At 49.3% G+C, this 18,733-nt stretch overlaps 1 protein-coding gene across 1 annotated transcript; it reads left to right on the top strand.

The window, feature by feature from the left end:
• The first annotated feature begins 648 nt into the window (after positions 1-648).
• On the top strand, positions 649-17,358 carry LOC138356919 (uncharacterized). The gene is made up of 11 exons (XM_069313451.1): positions 649-671; positions 1,529-2,152; positions 2,514-3,137; positions 3,499-4,122; positions 4,484-5,263; positions 9,166-9,702; positions 10,710-11,046; positions 11,101-11,262; positions 11,841-12,005; positions 15,942-16,557; positions 17,168-17,358. The coding sequence occupies exons 1-11, from the start codon at positions 649-651 to the stop codon at positions 17,356-17,358; spliced, it is 4,683 nt and encodes a 1,560-aa protein (XP_069169552.1).
• Positions 17,359-18,733: the final 1,375 nt, after the last annotated feature.

The raw sequence follows: 18,733 nt of genomic DNA, 5'->3' as shown, positions 1-18,733 counted from the left end.
TGAAAGCAATCGGTGAAGAACCTATGGAGATTAGCGATTTTGAACAAACGAACATTTCTATTTATATATATATATAGACAATATACATGCCTCATCTGAGACAGGAAATAACATGCTTTTTTGACAAATAGCGCCATCCGTTGCATGTAAGAGCAACACACGCTATACTAAATATGTCACGATTCCATTTCAATGTTTCTGATTTCATTGTTAAATTGAATTTTCATAGATGTCGATTTATATTCACTTTGATTTAATTATTATGTGTGACATTGCGTTGGAATTGAGCTGTGTTGTTTACCATACAGTTCATTTCGTGAGAATAGTTTTCTTTATTATTTTTCATTTTTTTTTTTTCATCAGTGATGGGAACACCTGATCATTTGATGTTCCCAATTTTCTGATGGGAACATCAGATTATTTGGGAATCCATCGGACTAGGGAGTGGGGAATGGTGGGGAGAATGAGGGGCAGGATTGGGGGGATGGTGGGGAGGACCAGAGGACAGGGGATTGGGTAATAGCGGAGGGGACGGGGAAGGTGAGGATGGTGGGGACGAGGGGACAGGGGAATGGAGAATGGTGGGGAGGAAAAGGGGACAGGGGAGTGGGGGAGGGGTGTGGAAGACGAGGGGACGGGGAAGGGGAAATGGTGGAGAGGACGAGGGGATGGTGAGTGGGGAATTGTTAGAAGGACGATGGGATGGTGGAGTTGGGGATGGTTGGGAGGACGAGGGGACGGGGAAGTGACTAACTGTTGGGAGGACAATGTGACTTGGGAGGGGGAAGAATGGTGGGGGGAGGACTGGGAGACAGGGGAAGGTGGCTGTAGCTCAGCAACGCACATGCGTTCCCGAGTCACAGCAATGCGTGACCGGTTACAGCTAGTGTGTGTGAATATATATATATATATATATATATATATATATATATATATATATATATATATATATATATATATATATATATATATAAAGTAACAAAGTATAATAAAGACAATGTTTGAGGGGGTCTAAAGCGAACAGCCGCCGTCTGCTAAGCTCCACCCACGTATGAGAAAAGTTTTGGCAAGTCACAAAAAGCTGAAGCATGGGGAGGGTGGAGAGTGTGGCTAACATCTTGAAGACTTTATAAGAAAACTTGAAGAGGATCCAAACAATTACCAAGTGATATCTGACGTGATATTAGTGAAAGTCTCTGTGATAGTGTTGTTAGTGAGAAGCTCTAAGGCAGTGTTCTTAGTGAGAGGCTAACGTATGTAGGTTAGCTTTGCATTTTAAAAGCACCGAATCACCTTCTGTGGTTGAATGTTCAATAAACACTTGAACTATATGTTTAACACATCTTTAACCCTGTCCATGGAGGACAGAAGAAAATGTATATATGCTGGTTAGCATTGTAAATATGTGGCCACGTCCGTGGTAGAAATTAATAATAAGAAAAAATAACACCACACAGAGCCTTTCACTAAAACACTACCTCAGACCCTCTCACTAACAACACTATTCCGTGCCTCTCACTAACAACAGTACCTCCGAGCCACTCATTATCAACACTATCACCGAGACAATCACTAACATCACTATCACAGAGGATCTCACTAACAACACTACCTCCGACCCACTCATTATCAACACTATCACAGAGACACTCACTAACATCACCATCACAGAGGATCTCACTAACAACACTACCTCAGAGCCTCTCAATAACAACCGGTCTCAGAGCCTCTCTAACAATACTACCAAAGAGATCGTCACTAACAACACTATCAACGAGCCTCTCACTATCAACACTATCTCAGATCCTCGCACTAACATCAACATTACTGATCCTCGCACTAACATCAACATTACTGATCCTCGCACTACCATCAACATTACTGATCCTCGCACTAACATCAACATTACAGATCCTCGCACTAACATCAACATTACTGATCCTCGCACTAACATCAACATTACAGATCCTCGCACTAACATCAACATTACAGATCCTCGCACTAACATCAACATTACTGATCCTCGCACTAACATCAACATTACTGATCCTCGCACTACCATCAACATTACTGATCCTCGCACTAACATCAACATTACTGATCCTCGCACTAAAGTATATATGGAAGCTGATCAGAATTACATTTTACCTTTGTAAATGCACATTAATGACACAATGTAAAAGACACATCTAACACTTTATGTAGGGCATACGTAAATCTGTGTATCTATGTATTTACGTATGTAGGTTAGCTTTGCATTTTAAAAGCACCGAATCACCTTCTGTGGTTGAGTGTTCAATAAACACTTGAACTATATGTTTAACACATCTTTAACCCTGTCCATGGAGGACAGAAGAAAATGTATATATGCTGGTTAGCATTGTAAATATGTGGCCACGTCCGTGGTAGAAATTAATAATAAGAAAAAATAACACCACACAGAGCCTTTCACTAAAACACTACCTCAGACCCTCTCACTAACAACACTATTCCGTGCCTCTCACTAACAACAGTACCTCCGAGCCACTCATTATCAACACTATCACCGAGACAATCACTAACATCACTATCACAGAGGATCTCACTAACAACACTACCTCCGACCCACTCATTATCAACACTATCACAGAGACACTCACTAACATCACCATCACAGAGGATCTCACTAACAACACTACCTCAGAGCCTCTCAATAACAACCGGTCTCAGAGCCTCTCTAACAATACTACCAAAGAGATCGTCACTAACAACACTATCAACGAGCCTCTCACTATCAACACTATCTCAGATCCTCGCACTAACATCAACATTACTGATCCTCGCACTAACATCAACATTACTGATCCTCGCACTACCATCAACATTACTGATCCTCGCACTAACATCAACATTACAGATCCTCGCACTAACATCAACATTACTGATCCTCGCACTAACATCAACATTACAGATCCTCGCACTAACATCAACATTACAGATCCTCGCACTAACATCAACATTACTGATCCTCGCACTAACATCAACATTACTGATCCTCGCACTACCATCAACATTACTGATCCTCGCACTAACATCAACATTACTGATCCTCGCACTAAAGTATATATGGAAGCTGATCAGAATTACATTTTACCTTTGTAAATGCACATTAATGACACAATGTAAAAGACACATCTAACACTTTATGTAGGGCATACGTAAATCTGTGTATCTATGTATTTACGTATGTAGGTTAGCTTTGCATTTTAAAAGCACCGAATCACCTTCTGTGGTTGAGTGTTCAATAAACACTTGAACTATATGTTTAACACATCTTTAACCCTGTCCATGGAGGACAGAAGAAAATGTATATATGCTGGTTAGCATTGTAAATATGTGGCCACGTCCGTGGTAGAAATTAATAATAAGAAAAAATAACACCACACAGAGCCTTTCACTAAAACACTACCTCAGACCCTCTCACTAACAACACTATTCCGTGCCTCTCACTAACAACAGTACCTCCGAGCCACTCATTATCAACACTATCACCGAGACAATCACTAACATCACTATCACAGAGGATCTCACTAACAACACTACCTCCGACCCACTCATTATCAACACTATCACAGAGACACTCACTAACATCACCATCACAGAGGATCTCACTAACAACACTACCTCAGAGCCTCTCAATAACAACCGGTCTCAGAGCCTCTCTAACAATACTACCAAAGAGATCGTCACTAACAACACTATCAACGAGCCTCTCACTATCAACACTATCTCAGATCCTCGCACTAACATCAACATTACTGATCCTCGCACTAACATCAACATTACTGATCCTCGCACTACCATCAACATTACTGATCCTCGCACTAACATCAACATTACAGATCCTCGCACTAACATCAACATTACTGATCCTCGCACTAACATCAACATTACAGATCCTCGCACTAACATCAACATTACAGATCCTCGCACTAACATCAACATTACTGATCCTCGCACTAACATCAACATTACTGATCCTCGCACTACCATCAACATTACTGATCCTCGCACTAACATCAACATTACTGATCCTCGCACTAAAGTATATATGGAAGCTGATCAGAATTACATTTTACCTTTGTAAATGCACATTAATGACACAATGTAAAAGACACATCTAACACTTTATGTAGGGCATACGTAAATCTGTGTATCTATGTATTTACGTATGTAGGTTAGCTTTGCATTTTAAAAGCACCGAATCACCTTCTGTGGTTGAGTGTTCAATAAACACTTGAACTATATGTTTAACACATCTTTAACCCTGTCCATGGAGGACAGAAGAAAATGTATATATGCTGGTTAGCATTGTAAATATGTGGCCACGTCCGTGGTAGAAATTAATAATAAGAAAAAATAACACCACACAGAGCCTTTCACTAAAACACTACCTCAGACCCTCTCACTAACAACACTATTCCGTGCCTCTCACTAACAACAGTACCTCCGAGCCACTCATTATCAACACTATCACCGAGACAATCACTAACATCACTATCACAGAGGATCTCACTAACAACACTACCTCCGACCCACTCATTATCAACACTATCTCAGAGACACTCACTAACATCACCATCACAGAGGATCTCACTAACAACACTACCTCAGAGCCTCTCAATAACAACCGGTCTCAGAGCCTCTCTAACAATACTACCAAAGAGATCGTCACTAACAACACTATCAACGAGCCTCTCACTATCAACACTATCTCAGATCCTCGCACTAACATCAACATTACTGATCCTCGCACTAACATCAACATTACTGATCCTCGCACTACCATCAACATTACTGATCCTCGCACTTACATCAACATTACAGATCCTCGCACTAACATCAACATTACTGATCCTCGCACTAACATCAACATTACAGATCCTCGCACTAACATCAACATTACAGATCCTCGCACTAACATCAACATTACTGATCCTCGCACTAACATCAACATTACTGATCCTCGCACTACCATCAACATTACTGATCCTCGCACTAACATCAACATTACTGATCCTCGCACTAACATCAACATTACAGATCCTCGCACTAACATCAACATTACTGATCCTCGCACTAACATCAACATTACAGATCCTCGCACTAACATCAACATTACAGATCCTCGCACTAACATCAACATTACAGATCTTCGCACTAACATCAACATTACAGATCCTCGCACTACCATCACAATCACAGAGCCTCTCACTAACAACCTGTCTCAGAGCCTCTCACTATCAACACCATCACAGAGCCTCTGACTATCAACACTATCACAGATCCTCTCACTGACAACACTATCACAGAGCCTCTGACTATCAACACCATCACAGAGCCTCTCACTAAGAACACTACCTTAGAGCTTCTCACTAACAACACTATCACAGAGACTTTCACTAATATCACGTCAGATATCACTTGGTAATTGTTTGGATCCTCTTCAAGTTTTCTTATAAAGTCTTCAAGATGTTAGCCACACTCTCCACCCTCCCCATGCTTCAGCTTTTTGTGACTTGCCAAAACTTTTCTCATACGTGGGTGGAGCTTAGCAGACGGCGGCTGTTCGCTTTAGACCCCCTCAAACATTGTCTTTATTATACTTTGTTACTTTATATATATATATATATATATTCACACACACTAGCTGTAACCGGTCACGCATTGCTGTGACTCGGGAACGCATGTGCGTTGCTGAGCTACAGCCACCTTCCCCTGTCTCCCAGTCCTCCCCCCACCATTCTTCCCCCTCCCAAGTCACATTGTCCCCCCAACAGTTAGTCACTTCCCCGTCCCCTCGTCCTCCCAACCATCCCCAACTCCACCATCCCCTCGTCCTTCTAACAATTCCCCACTCACCATCCCCTCGTCCTCTCCACCATTTCCCCTTCCCCGTCCCCTCGTCTTCCACACCCCTCCCCCACTCCCCTGTCCCCTTTTCCTCCCCACCATTCTCCATTCCCCTGTCCCCTCGTCCCCACCATCCTCACCTTCCCCGTCCCCTCCGCTATTACCCAATCCCCTGTCCTCTGGTCCTCCCCACCATCCCCCCAATCCTGCCCCTCATTCTCCCCACCATTCCCCACTCCCTAGTCCGATGGATTCCCAAATAATCTGATGTTCCCATCAGAAAATTGGGAACATCAAATGATCAGGTGTTCCCATCACTGATGAAAAAAAAAATGAAAAATAATAAAGAAAACTATTCTCACGAAATGAACTGTATGGTAAACAACACAGCTCAATTCCAACGCAATGTCACACATAATAATTAAATCAAAGTGAATATAAATCGACATCTATGAAAATTCAATTTAACAATGAAATCAGAAACATTGAAATGGAATCGTGACATATTTAGTATAGCGTGTGTTGCTCTTACATGCAACGGATGGCGCTATTTGTCAAAAAAGCATGTTATTTCCTGTCTCAGATGAGGCATGTATATTGTCTATATATATATATAAATAGAAATGTTCGTTTGTTCAAAATCGCTAATCTCCATAGGTTCTTCACCGATTGCTTTCAAATTTCTCACAACGTTTCATTCGCCTCCGAACGTGCATGGTGACCCGGCAGCGTCACCATGACCCCACCAGCGTCACCATGGCCCACCAGCGTCACCATGACCCACCAGCGTCACCATGACCCACCAGCGTCACCATGACCCCACCAGCGTCACCATGACCCCACCAGCGTCACCATGACCCCACCAGCGTCACCATGACCCCACCAGCGTCACCATGACCCCACCAGCGTCACCATGACCCCACCAGCGTCACCATGACCCACCAGCGTCACCATGACCCCACCAGCGTCACCATGACCCACCAGCGTCACCATGACCCCACCAGCGTCACCATGACCCCACCAGCGTCACCATGACCCACCAGCGTCACCATGACCCCACCAGCGTCACCATGACCCCACCAGCGTCACCATGACCCCACCAGCGTCACCATGACCCACCAGCGTCACCATGACCCACCAGCGTCACCATGACCCACCAACATCACCATGACCCACCAGCGTCACCATGACCCCACCAGCGTCACCATGGTCCACCAGCGTCACCATGACCCACCAGCGTCACCATGACCCACCAGCGTCACCATGACCCACCAGCGTCACCATGACCCCACCAGCGTCACCATGACCCCACCAGCGTCACCATGACCCACCAGCGTCACCATGACCCACCAGCGTCACCATGACCCACCAACATCACCATGACCCACCAGCGTCACCATGACCCCACCAGCGTCACCATGGCCCACAAGCGTCACCATGACCCACCAGCGTCACCATGACCCACCAGCGTCACCATGACCCCACCAGCGTCACCATGACCCCACCAGCGTCACCATGACCCCACCAGCGTCACCATGACCCCACCAGCGTCACCATGACCCCACCAGCGTCACCATGACCCACCAACATCACCATGACCCACCAGCGTCACCATGACCCACCAGCGTCACCATGACCCCACCAGCGTCACCATGACCCCACCAGCGTCACCATGACCCACCAACATCACCATGACCCACCAGCGTCACCATGACCCACCAACATCACCATGACCCACCAGCGTCACCATGACCCACCAACATCACCATGACCCACCAGCGTCACCATGACCCACCAGCGTCACCATGACCCACCAGCGTCACCATGACCCACCAACATCACCATGACCCACCAGCGTCACCATGACCCACCAGCGTCACCATGACCCACGAACATCACCATGACCCACCAGCGTCACCATGACCCACCAGCGTCACCATTACCCACCAACATCACCATGACCCACCAGCGTCACCATGACCCCACCAGCGTCACCATGACCCCACCAGCGTCACCATGACCCACCAACATCACCATGACCCACCAGCGTCACCATGACCCACCAGCGTCACCATGACCCCACCAGCGTCACCATGACCCACCAACATCACCATGACCCACCAGCGTCACCATGGCCCACCAGCGTCACCATGGCCCACCAGCGTCACCATGACCCCACCAGCGTCACCATGACCCACCAACATCACCATGACCCACCAGCGTCACCATGACCCCACCAGCGTCACCATGGCCCACCAGCGTCACCATGGCCCACAAGCGTCACCATGACCCACCAGCGTCAACATGACCCACCAGCGTCACCATGACCCACCAGCGTCACCATGGCCCACAAGCGTCACCATGACCCACCAGCGTCAACATGACCCACCAGCGTCACCATGACCCACCAGCGTCACCATGACTCACCATTTGCAATACTTTTGTTCAAAGTTTAAATTTATATCTTGACTTCTGCATCAAGTTAAAATCACGGATTTGTAGCTGCGATGGATATGACTGTGTGGTCAGGCCAAGCTCACCTCTGGCCAAGCTCTACTCTGGCCAAGTTCACCTTTGGCCAAGCTCTACTCTGGCCAAGCTCATCTCTGGCCAAGCTCTCTTCTGGCCAAGCTCACCTCTGGCCAAGCTCTCCTCTGGCCAAGCTCTCCTCTGGCCAAGCTCACCTTTGGCCAAGCTCACCTCTGGCCAAGCTCACCTCTGGCCAAGCTCACCTCTGGCCAAGCTCTCTTCTGGCCAAGCTCACCTCTGGCCAAGCTCACCTCTGGCCAAGCTCTCCTCTGGCCAAGCTCACCTCTGGCCAAGCTCTCTTCTGGCCAAGCTCACCTCTGGCCAAGCGCACCTCTGGCCAAGCTCTCCTCTGGCCAAGCTCACCTCTGGCCAAGCTCTCCTCTGGCCAAGCTCTCCTCTGGCCAAGCGCTCCTCTGGCCAAGCTCTCCTCTGGCCAAGCTCACCTCTGGCCAAGCTCTCCTTTGGCCAAGCTCACTTCTGGCCAAGCTCTCCTCTGGCCAAGCTCACCTCTGGCCAAGCTCTCCTCTGGCCAATCTCTCCTCTGGCCAAGCTCACCTCTGGCCAAGCTCTCCTCTGGCCAAGCTCACCTCTGGCCAAGCACTCCTCTGGCCAAGCTCACCTCTGGCCAAGCTCACCTCTGGCCAAGCTCTCCTCTGGCCAAGCTCACCTCTGGCCAAGCTCACGAAGCTAACCTCTGGCCAAGCTCACGAAGCTCACCTCTGGCCAAACACTCCTCTGGCCAAGCTCACCTCTGGCCAAGCTCTCCTCAGGCCAAGCTCTCCTCTGGCCAAGCTCTCCTCAGGCCAAGCTCATCAAGCTCTCCTCTGGTCAAGCTCATCTCTGGCGAAGCTCACCAAGCTTACCTCTGGCCAAGCACTCCTCTGGCCAAGCTCACCTCTGGCCAAGCTCTCCTCAGGCCAAGCTCTCCTCTGGCCAAGCTCACCTCTGGCCAAGCACTTTTCTGGCCAAGCTCATCTCTGGCCAAGCTCACCAAGCTCACCTCTGGCCAAGCACTCCTCTGGACAAGTTCACCTCTGGCCTAGCTCTCCTCAGGTCAAGCTCACCAAGCTCACCTCTGGCCAAGCTCTCCTCAGGCCAAGCTCACTTCTGGCCAAGCTCTCCTCAGGCCAAGCTCACCAAGCTCACCTCTGGCCAAGCTCTCCTCAGGCCAAGCTCACTTCTGGCCAAGCTCTCCTCAGGCCAAGCTCATCAAGCTCACTTCTGGCCAAGCTCTCCTCAGGCCAAGCTCACCAAGCTCACCTCTGGCCAACCTAACCTCTGGTGAAGCTCGCCTCTGGTCAGCTCGCCGAGTGTCAGCAGCGTCAGAGCGAGAGAGAGAAGAAAAGGAGAAAGAAAGAAGGCACGAGTTAGAAATATTGTGATTAGGTGGTCGGAGAAAAACAACGGAAACGAGTGGTTTCGATCCGGTAAGGAACATCAAAATGGTCCCGAAATTCAACGAGAAGGAAGTGTCGAAGTTCTTCGCAGCCTTCGAGAAAGTTGCAGCCTCTTTGGAATGGCCAAAGGAGAATTGGGCCATCATGATACTGTCCGTCTTGACTGGGAAGGCCCAAATCGCCTACTCCACGTTGTCCCTTGATGACTCCTGTGATTACGACAAGGTGAAGAAGGTAGTGCTCATGGCTTACCAATTGGTGCCCGAGGCTTACAGGCAGAAGTTCAGGAACCTGAAAAAGACCTCGGAGCACACGTTCACCGAGTTTGCGACCATCAAGGAACGGCTTTTTCAGGAGTGGTGTGCCTCTCGGAAGGTGAGGACGAAAGAAGAACTCGAACAGCTCGTTTTGTTGGAGGATTTTAAGGAATGTGTCTGGAGATCTGAAGACATACCTAGAAGAGCAGCAGGTAGAGACCTTACGTGCAGCAGCCACTATGGCTGAAAAACACATCTTAACGCATAAGTCTTCCACTAGGTATGTCCCTAGAAATTACCCACGTCTGTTTGGCAAACCTCGTCAGGAAGAGGAGAGACCTGTCCCACAAAGCGCTATGAAGACGCCCCCAAGTAGCCCCCGAAGGAGTAGTCCTAGCAGTCCGAAACACCGTAGTCCGAGGAGGAATGTAGTGTGTTGGACTTGTGGGCAGAAAGGGCACGTTGCTGCTATGTGCCGAGGCAGAAGAGGTAGCGGTCCACGTAGGGAGGTGATGCTGATGGGCTGTGTGACACCACCAGTAGGAACCCAGTCTCTGATGACTAGTCAGGAAGGACCAGGATTGTTTGCCCCTCACACTTCAGGCGGGTATGTAACGAGTGATCATACTGGTAGGTCAGTTGTAGTGTTCAGAGATAGTGAAGCAGCCCAGTCCCTGATCGTGAGAGACTCGTTACCCGAGGGAGTGAGAGTAGACGGGAGACAAAAGGTTGTCCTGGTTGGGTTTCCTATGACGCAGTACGTGGCCCCTTTAGTGCCAGTACATCTAGACTCGCCAAACTTCAGCGGCATATGTGCGTTGGTAGTAGTTGATACCTTGCCTATAGCTGGGATTGACGTAATACTAGCCAACGACTTGGTGACAGATTGGAGCAACAATCATCCCAAGATTGTGGACGAGTCAGCCGGAACAGCAAGGTCCGAGGTAACAGCAGGAAATGGTAATATCCAGGTACAGGCAGACGTACAACTACTTAACCTGTTTAATTCTCCCTCTCACCAACAGATTGACAGCATTCTAATAGGTTCTCCTGAATCTTCTCCCGACAAGAAGCATGAGGTTTTGGTGACAAGAGCGACTGAGCAAGAGGAGAGGTCTCGTGTACAAGCACCCACAGATACCCAAGAGTCTGGAGTGAAGGCACATCAGTACTTGCAGTATGGCAAGGTACAACGTTCATTGAACCGGCCAGAGATTTCCCAGACGTCAGAGGTATGTGAGGTATGTGCGAAGGTTCTAGTGCCCTCTTCGGTCAAAACCAGGCTAATGGATATAGCCGGGTATGGACATTACAGTCCCATGAAACTTATCCCTAAGTTAGCCAAATGTTTCTTGGCGGTATTTTGTTTAACTCTCCTATGTATTCTAAGTAAGGACCAGTGGACGACCCGACAGATGATGGCTCCTATGAACATCGTGAAGAGGCCCCAGGGATTGGAGACTTGCACTGTGAGTGTTGCAGTCGAAGAAGGGTGATGGTGGATACAGGAAGTATGAGAAATGATATTATGAGTGACTGTTTCCGACAGGTTGACACCCCCCCCCCTCCCCCCCGCGTGATTGCTGAGCCTGGATTCAGCGTTATACGGAACGTTGGTCGACCTGACGGTGGCAGAACGAACACCATCTTCCAAGTACAAGCAGCCCTGTTGGGACTAGGTGTGGGCCTAGTGGACGATTATGCTGTGAGTACTGACTTAACAACAATCGCTGTTACTCCAAATTATCAGACCCCTGTATTCCAGGTTCCCGTCTCTCTGAAGGACTACCGGACCGGTACAAGAAATGCCGTCTGTGACCAGCCATCAACGGTGCCACGACAGAGGGAGGTGTCGATTCACCCCGGATCACGCCTGTGCCAATCCTTACTCGAGAAGCGTGAGATCATTAAGCCCCCGATTAACATCTCGGTGAGGTTGTGGGAAGGCACGTCAGGCAGGTCATTGCCTACCATCCTCAAGTTTTTCTTGTGCCAGAATCTCCCATTAGGGCAGTTTTGCGGACAAGACATCCTCGCCACTCCAGTCCATTGTTTATGTGAGTCCGTTTGGAGTTTTACCCACGTACTAATTTGGTTTGTTTTCCCTTTTATAGAAACCCAAACCAAATTCTTTTTGGTGGGGAGGTGTTATGGACCCGAATCCAGCGTCGGAGCACGAAGCAGTGACGACAACGCCATCTGTGAGTCCGCTCCCGAAACCCACTCCAAATGGACAACGCCATCTAGTGAGGACGGGATATACCGGCCACAGGTGCTGGATTCCTGTCTTCATCAGCTCATAACATAGCCGCTGCTGACCTCTGGTGAGGTGGCGCTTAGACAGCAACGCGATCTATGGAATGAAGAGGTAGACGTTTGTGTCTAAGCCTGTAAGTGAGGTTCACTAGAGCGTCCCAGTATTAATGACGTGTCTGATTGCAGTGTCAACCTGGGACTGCTGTATTGGACGATGGATCAGTCTACCCAAGGCAGCCAAGGTCTCTTCACGAGTCTGCTTTGAAGACGCTGTGAGTCACCCCCGGACGAACTCTGTTGAGAGTGTAATAGCCTGCCTGAGGCGTGGCGGTGTCGGGAATCGCCTTATCCGGGGCTGGCTGGTGGAAGAGACTAGCCACTGTGGTGCTTAGTGAGGAGAGTGATCAGCGGGATCACACGAAGCTTCTGCCTAGGGCTCGCAACCCTAGTATCGGTCGTGGAGTGGCCTACACAGCGGAGCTGATTAGTACCTGCCAACTACGGGCTGGATTGTGGTTGAAGGCCTCCACAATGAAGCACCCAGTGGGACTGTGATTTGGCTGGCCTGTGGCCAGGGTAGATTCGTCAAAGAGTCATAGTGGATTCATCGTGGGCCATGGAAGAAGGAACCAGGGCTACCCAGAGTGAGCACCGTTGAGCATCCAGTGTCTTCAGAGGAAGACGAACCTGTACATAATTGTGTAGTTATAATCCCCGTGTGTGACTGATATTTATTTATGGTGGAAATATATATATATATATAAATTGGAACATTTGTATCCCTCCCCCTTTAATTTAACTTGCATTACGGAACACACGCCTTGAAAGCCTCTACTAACTTGGGGCCGGATTCCCAAACTCTACTACCATCAGAGAAGAACCCGGTTGCGTCCCAGTAGGGCCGTAACACAGGGGAGTGGGGGGATGGTGGGGAAGGACGAGAGGATGGGGGAGTGGGGGATGGTGGCTAAGACGAGGGGACGGAGAAGTGGGGGAGGACGAGAGGATGCGGGAGTGGGGAATGGTGGCGAAGACGAGGGGACGGAGGAGTGGGGGATGGTGGGGAGGATGGGGGGAAGGAGAAGGGATGCTGTGCCTCAGCAGCGTGCTCGCATTGCTGAGCCACAGCAACGCGGGGCCGGGTACAGCTAGTATGTAGATATATAGAAATGTCTGTCTGTTCGAGACTGGAGACCAAACGGGAAAGAGACAGGAAGAGAAGTGAGAAAGCAGGGGAGAGAGAGAGACGGGGCAGGACAGGGAGAGGAGACAGGCATAGAAGGGTTGGGGAGCGGCAGACTAACCCCGGGACCCGCCGGGTAATACCCCCTCCCCCTTACTACTGTATATTCCAGTCCTATACCAGAATATTGCCCAGGCTATTGAAGGCTCATACCATACCTGAGCGGCTCTGAAAAATCTGTTCTACCTAACTTTTCCAGTAATGTTTCCCGGGCAATAAAATGTTATGAAAGCCAATAGAGTGTTCCCTGGGTGTATGGCCAGCCGCTCTCCCTCTCTGGGTGTATAGCCAGCCTCTCTGGGTGTATGGCCAGCCTCTCTGGGTGTATAGCCGGCCTCTCTGGGTGTATGGCCAGCCTCTCTGGGTGTATGGCCAGCCTCTCTGGGTGTATGGCCAGCCTCTCTGGGTGTATGGCCAGCCTCTCTGGGTGTATGGCCGGCCTCTCTGGGTGTATGGCCGGCCTCTCTGGGTGTATGGCCGGCCTCTCTGGGTGTATGGCCGGCCTCTCTGGGTGTATGGCCGGCCTCTCTGGGTGTATAGCCGGCCTCTCTGGGTGTATGGCCGGCCTCTCTGGGTGTATGGCCGGCCTCTCTGGGTGTATGGCCAGCCTCTCTGGGTGTATGGCCAGCCTCTCTGGGTGTATGGCCAGCCTCTCTGGGTGTATGGCCAGCCTCTCTGGGTGTATGGCCAGCCTCTCTGGGTGTATGGCCAGCCTCTCTGGGTGTATGGCCAGCCTCTCTGGGTGTATGGCCAGCCTCTCTGGGTGTATGGCCAGCCTCTCTGGGTGTATGGCCAGCCTCTCTGGGTGTATGGCCAGCCTCTCTGGGAGTATGGCCGGCCTCTCTGGGTGTATGGCAAGCCTCTCTGGGTGTATGACCAGCCTCTCTGGGTGTATGGCCGGCCTCTCTGGGTGTATGGCCGGCCTCTCTGGGTGTATGGCCGGCCTCTCTGGGTGTATGGCCGGCCTCTCTGGGTGTATGGCCGGCCTCTCTGGGTGTATGGCCGGCCGCTCAGCCTCAAACTTCTCATGTTTTTCGGAGCTGAAGCTCCAGTCAACATTCATGTTTCTACAATATAAAAGCCGTGATACCGATTGTTGGCCTCACTGCTGTACGAATGAATTGTTATGATAATTTTATAATAAACTCTATTTTATATAAGATATTGTCAACACCTTAGCTTTTAATCATGGGTTTTCAATTTGATTGACAGTTGAGAGGCGGGACCTAAGAGCCAAAGCTCAACTCCCGCAAGCACTACTAGGCGAGTACAGGTGGCAACACTGAGGGTGACACCCTGCAGGGACCTCTTCAACACCACAGGTGGCAACACTGAGGGTGACACCCTGCAGGGACCTCTTCAGCACCACAGGTGACAACACTGAGGGTGACACCCTACAGTGACCTCTTCAACACCACAGGTGACAACACTGAGGGTGACACCCTACAGGGACCTCTTCAACACCACAGGTGACAACACTGAGGGTGACACCCTACAGGGACCTCTTCAACACCACAGGTGACAACACTGAGGGTGACACCCTACAGGGACCTCTTCAACACCACAGGTGACAACACTGAGGGTGACACCCTACAGGGACCTCTTCAACACCACAGGTGACAACACTGAGGGTGACACCCTACAGGGACCTCTTCAACACCACAGGTGACAACACTGAGGGTGACACCTTACAGGGACCTCTTCAACACCACAGGTGACAACACTGAGGGTGACACCTTACAGGGACCTCTTCAACCCCACAGGTGACAACACTGAGGGTGACACCTTACAGGGACCTCTTCAACACCACAGGTGACAACACTGAGGGTGACACCCTACAGGGACCTCTTCAACACCACAGGTGACAACACTGAGGGTGACACCTTACAGGGACCTCTTCAACACCACAGGTGACAACACTGAGGGTGACACCCTACAGTGACCTCTTCAACACCACAGGTGACAACACTGGGGGGGGTGACAACACTGGGGGGGTGACAACACTGGGGGGGTGACAACACTGAGGGTGACACCCTACAGGGACCTCTTCAACACCACAGGTGACAACACCACAGGTGACAACACTGAGGGTGACAACACTGAGGGTGACAACACTGAGGGTGACAACACTGAGGGTGACAACACTGAGGGTGACAACACTGAGGGTGACAACACTGAGGGTGACAACACTGAGGATGACACCTTACAGGGACCTCTTCAACACCACAGGTGACAACACTGAGGGTGACACCCTACAGTGACCTCTTCAACACTGAGGGTGACAACACTGAGGGTGACAACACTGAGGGTGACAACACTGAGGGTGACAACACTGAGGGTGACAACAGTGGGGGTGACAACACTGAGGGTGACAACACTGAGGGTGACAACACTGAGGGTGACAACACTGAGGGTGACAACACTGGGGGTGACAACACCGAGGGTGACAACAGTGAGGGTGACAACACTGAGGGTGACAACACTGGGGGTGACAACACCGAGGGTGACAACAGTGAGGGTGACAACACTGAGGGTGACAACACTGAGGGTGACAACAGTGAGGGTGACAACTCTGAGGGTGACAACACTGAGGGTGACAACACTGATGGTGACAACACTGGGGGTGACAACACCGAGGGTGACAACAGTGAGGGTGACAACACTGGGGGTGACAACACTGAGGGTGACAACACTGAGGGTGACAACACTGAGGGTGACAACAGTGAGGGTGACAACAGTGGGGGTGACAACTCTGAGGGTGACAACACTGAGGGTGACAACACTGACGGTGACAACACTGGGGGTGACAACACCGAGGGTGACAACAGTGAGGGTGACAACACTGGGGGTGACAACACTGAGGGTGACAACACTGAGGGTGACAACACTGGGGGTTACAACACTGAGGGTGACAACAGTGAGGGTGACAACAGTGGGGGTGACAACTCTGAGGGTGACAACACTGAGGGTGACAACACTGAGGGTGACAACACTGGGGGGGGTGACAACACTGAGGGTGACAACACTGAGGGTGACAACACTGGGGGTGACAACACTGGGGGGGTGACAACACTGGGGGGGTGACAACACTGGGGGGGGTGACAACACTGGGGGGGTGACAACACTGAGGGTGACAACACTGAGGGTGACAACACTGAGAGTGACAGCACTGAGGGTGACAGCACTGCGGGTGACAACACTGAGTGACAACACTGAGGGTGACACCACTGAGGGTGACAACACTGAGGGTGACAACACTGAGGGTGACAACACTGGGGGGTGACAACACTGAGAGTGTCAACACTGAGGGTGACAACACTGAGGGTGACAACACTGAGGGTGACAACACTGAGGGTGACACCACTGAGGGTGACAACACTGAGGGTGACAACACTGAGGGTGACAACACTGGGGGGGTGACAACACTGAGAGTGACAACACTGAGGGTGACAACACTGAGGGTGACAACACTGAGAGTGACAACACTGAGGGTGACAACACTGAGGGTGACAACACTGAGGGTGACAACACTGCGGGTGACAACTCTGAGGGTGACAACACTGAGGGTGACAACACTGAGTGTGACACCACAGAGGGTGACAACACCGAGGGTGACAACACTGAGGGTGACACCACTGAGGGTGACACCACTGAGGGTGACAACACTGAGGGTGCCAACATTGAGGGTGACAACAACACAGGTGACAACACTGAGGGTGACACCCTACAGGGAGGATGTTACCAACACAAGCTCCGAGATAATCTCTCCCAACCTATTCTTTAAGGCATAAATAGTACATATAATAATGGCCATATTGTCCAGGTATAATACCCAGACCCTTCACTCTAAACTCTAGCAATCATGGCATTATCTGCCCCCAAGTGGCTCTTTAGTGCCACTTTGCACTCTAATGTCACCCTCCCGACGATCGTGTTTCGCTTATCACACATATATAAAATATTGCCTCACATCTACGGCCTCCCATGTAACACTACTCACACAGGTAGACCATTCTACTCTCGTCTACCTCACAACACTACTTCTGTCTACCGCCTCGTAGCGCTCTGCTCCCTCACATGTTGACTGAAGTTTAAATTATTAGTTTAAAATAAAATTCCTCCTTGAATTGCCATATTTTGTTATGGATTCATTAATTTTACTAAAGGGGGAGGGAAGAGAACTATCAAGAGAAACAGCCAAGCCATTACGACTATATAGCACATGGAAGGGGTCAGGATAACGATTTCTGATGGGACGGTGGGAAGGAATGGTGCCCAACCACTTGGACGGTCGGGGATTGAACCTGCATGTCCACCGCCCAGCCCAAGTGGTTGGACTTTATAGAAGGAAGTAAAAGCATGCTATGTATGTTAAGATGTATTGTAGGCAAAGCTGTATTTTCAAGAACACATGACTCGCTTAAATATTGAGAAAGCAAACATTAACGATTGTAAGCTTGTGTGTAGTTCAAAGTGATAATTGGAACCCCTAGAGGTTGTGTGTAGTTCAAAGTGATAATTGGAACCCCTGGAGGTTGTGAGTAGTTCAAAGGGATAATTGGAACCCCTGGAGGTTGTGAGTAGTTCAAAGGGATAATTGGAACCCCTGGAGGTTGTGGGTAGTTCAAAGTGATAATTGGAACATATTTAGTATAGTGTGAGTTGCATTTACGTGCAACAGATGGCACTGGTTTTTTTTTTAAAGCATGTTTTTACCTGTCACAGCTGTGTCATCTATTTAATCTATATAAATAAAAATATAAATGTTTGTTTGTTTAAAATTGCTAATCTCTGAAAGTTCTTCACCAATTGCTTTGAATTTTTCACACAACATTACATTTGCATCTGAACGTGTTTTTATATACATGCTATATAGATGTCACTTCTGTGATGGGAAAAAACATGCTTTTAGGAAAAAATGTGTTTTTAATGTAAGGGGAAATCTTCAAAACCTCTACCGATTGCTTTAAAATTTTGACACAACGTTCCATTCGAATACGCACGTGAATTTATATGCCTACTATATAGATGCCAGGTAAAATATTAAATAAAATATGACAGGTAAAAACATGTTTTTTTTTTAAATAACAGTGCCATCGGTTGCTCATAATAGCAACACACGCTATACTAAATATGTTACGATTCCATTTCAATATTTA

Source organism: Procambarus clarkii, chromosome 75, assembly GCF_040958095.1.
Source record: "Procambarus clarkii isolate CNS0578487 chromosome 75, FALCON_Pclarkii_2.0, whole genome shotgun sequence".
Classification (NCBI taxonomy): Eukaryota; Metazoa; Arthropoda; class Malacostraca; order Decapoda; family Cambaridae; genus Procambarus; species Procambarus clarkii.
This window is presented reverse-complemented; position numbering and strand designations above follow the sequence as displayed.

What these genes read in the sequence shown, in the direction of transcription:
- LOC138356919 (XM_069313451.1), top strand. Translation starts at nt 649, where the DNA reads ATGGTGGAGAGGACGAGGGGATG. An exon ending in CAGAATTACATTTTACCTTT is followed by an intron (nt 2,153 to 2,513) that starts GTAAATGCACAT and finishes CACTAACAACAG; the next exon opens with TACCTCCGAGCCACTCATTA. An exon ending in AGCCCCCGATTAACATCTCG is followed by an intron (nt 12,006 to 15,941) that starts GTGAGGTTGTGG and finishes GACAACACTGAG; the next exon opens with GGTGACAACACTGAGGGTGA.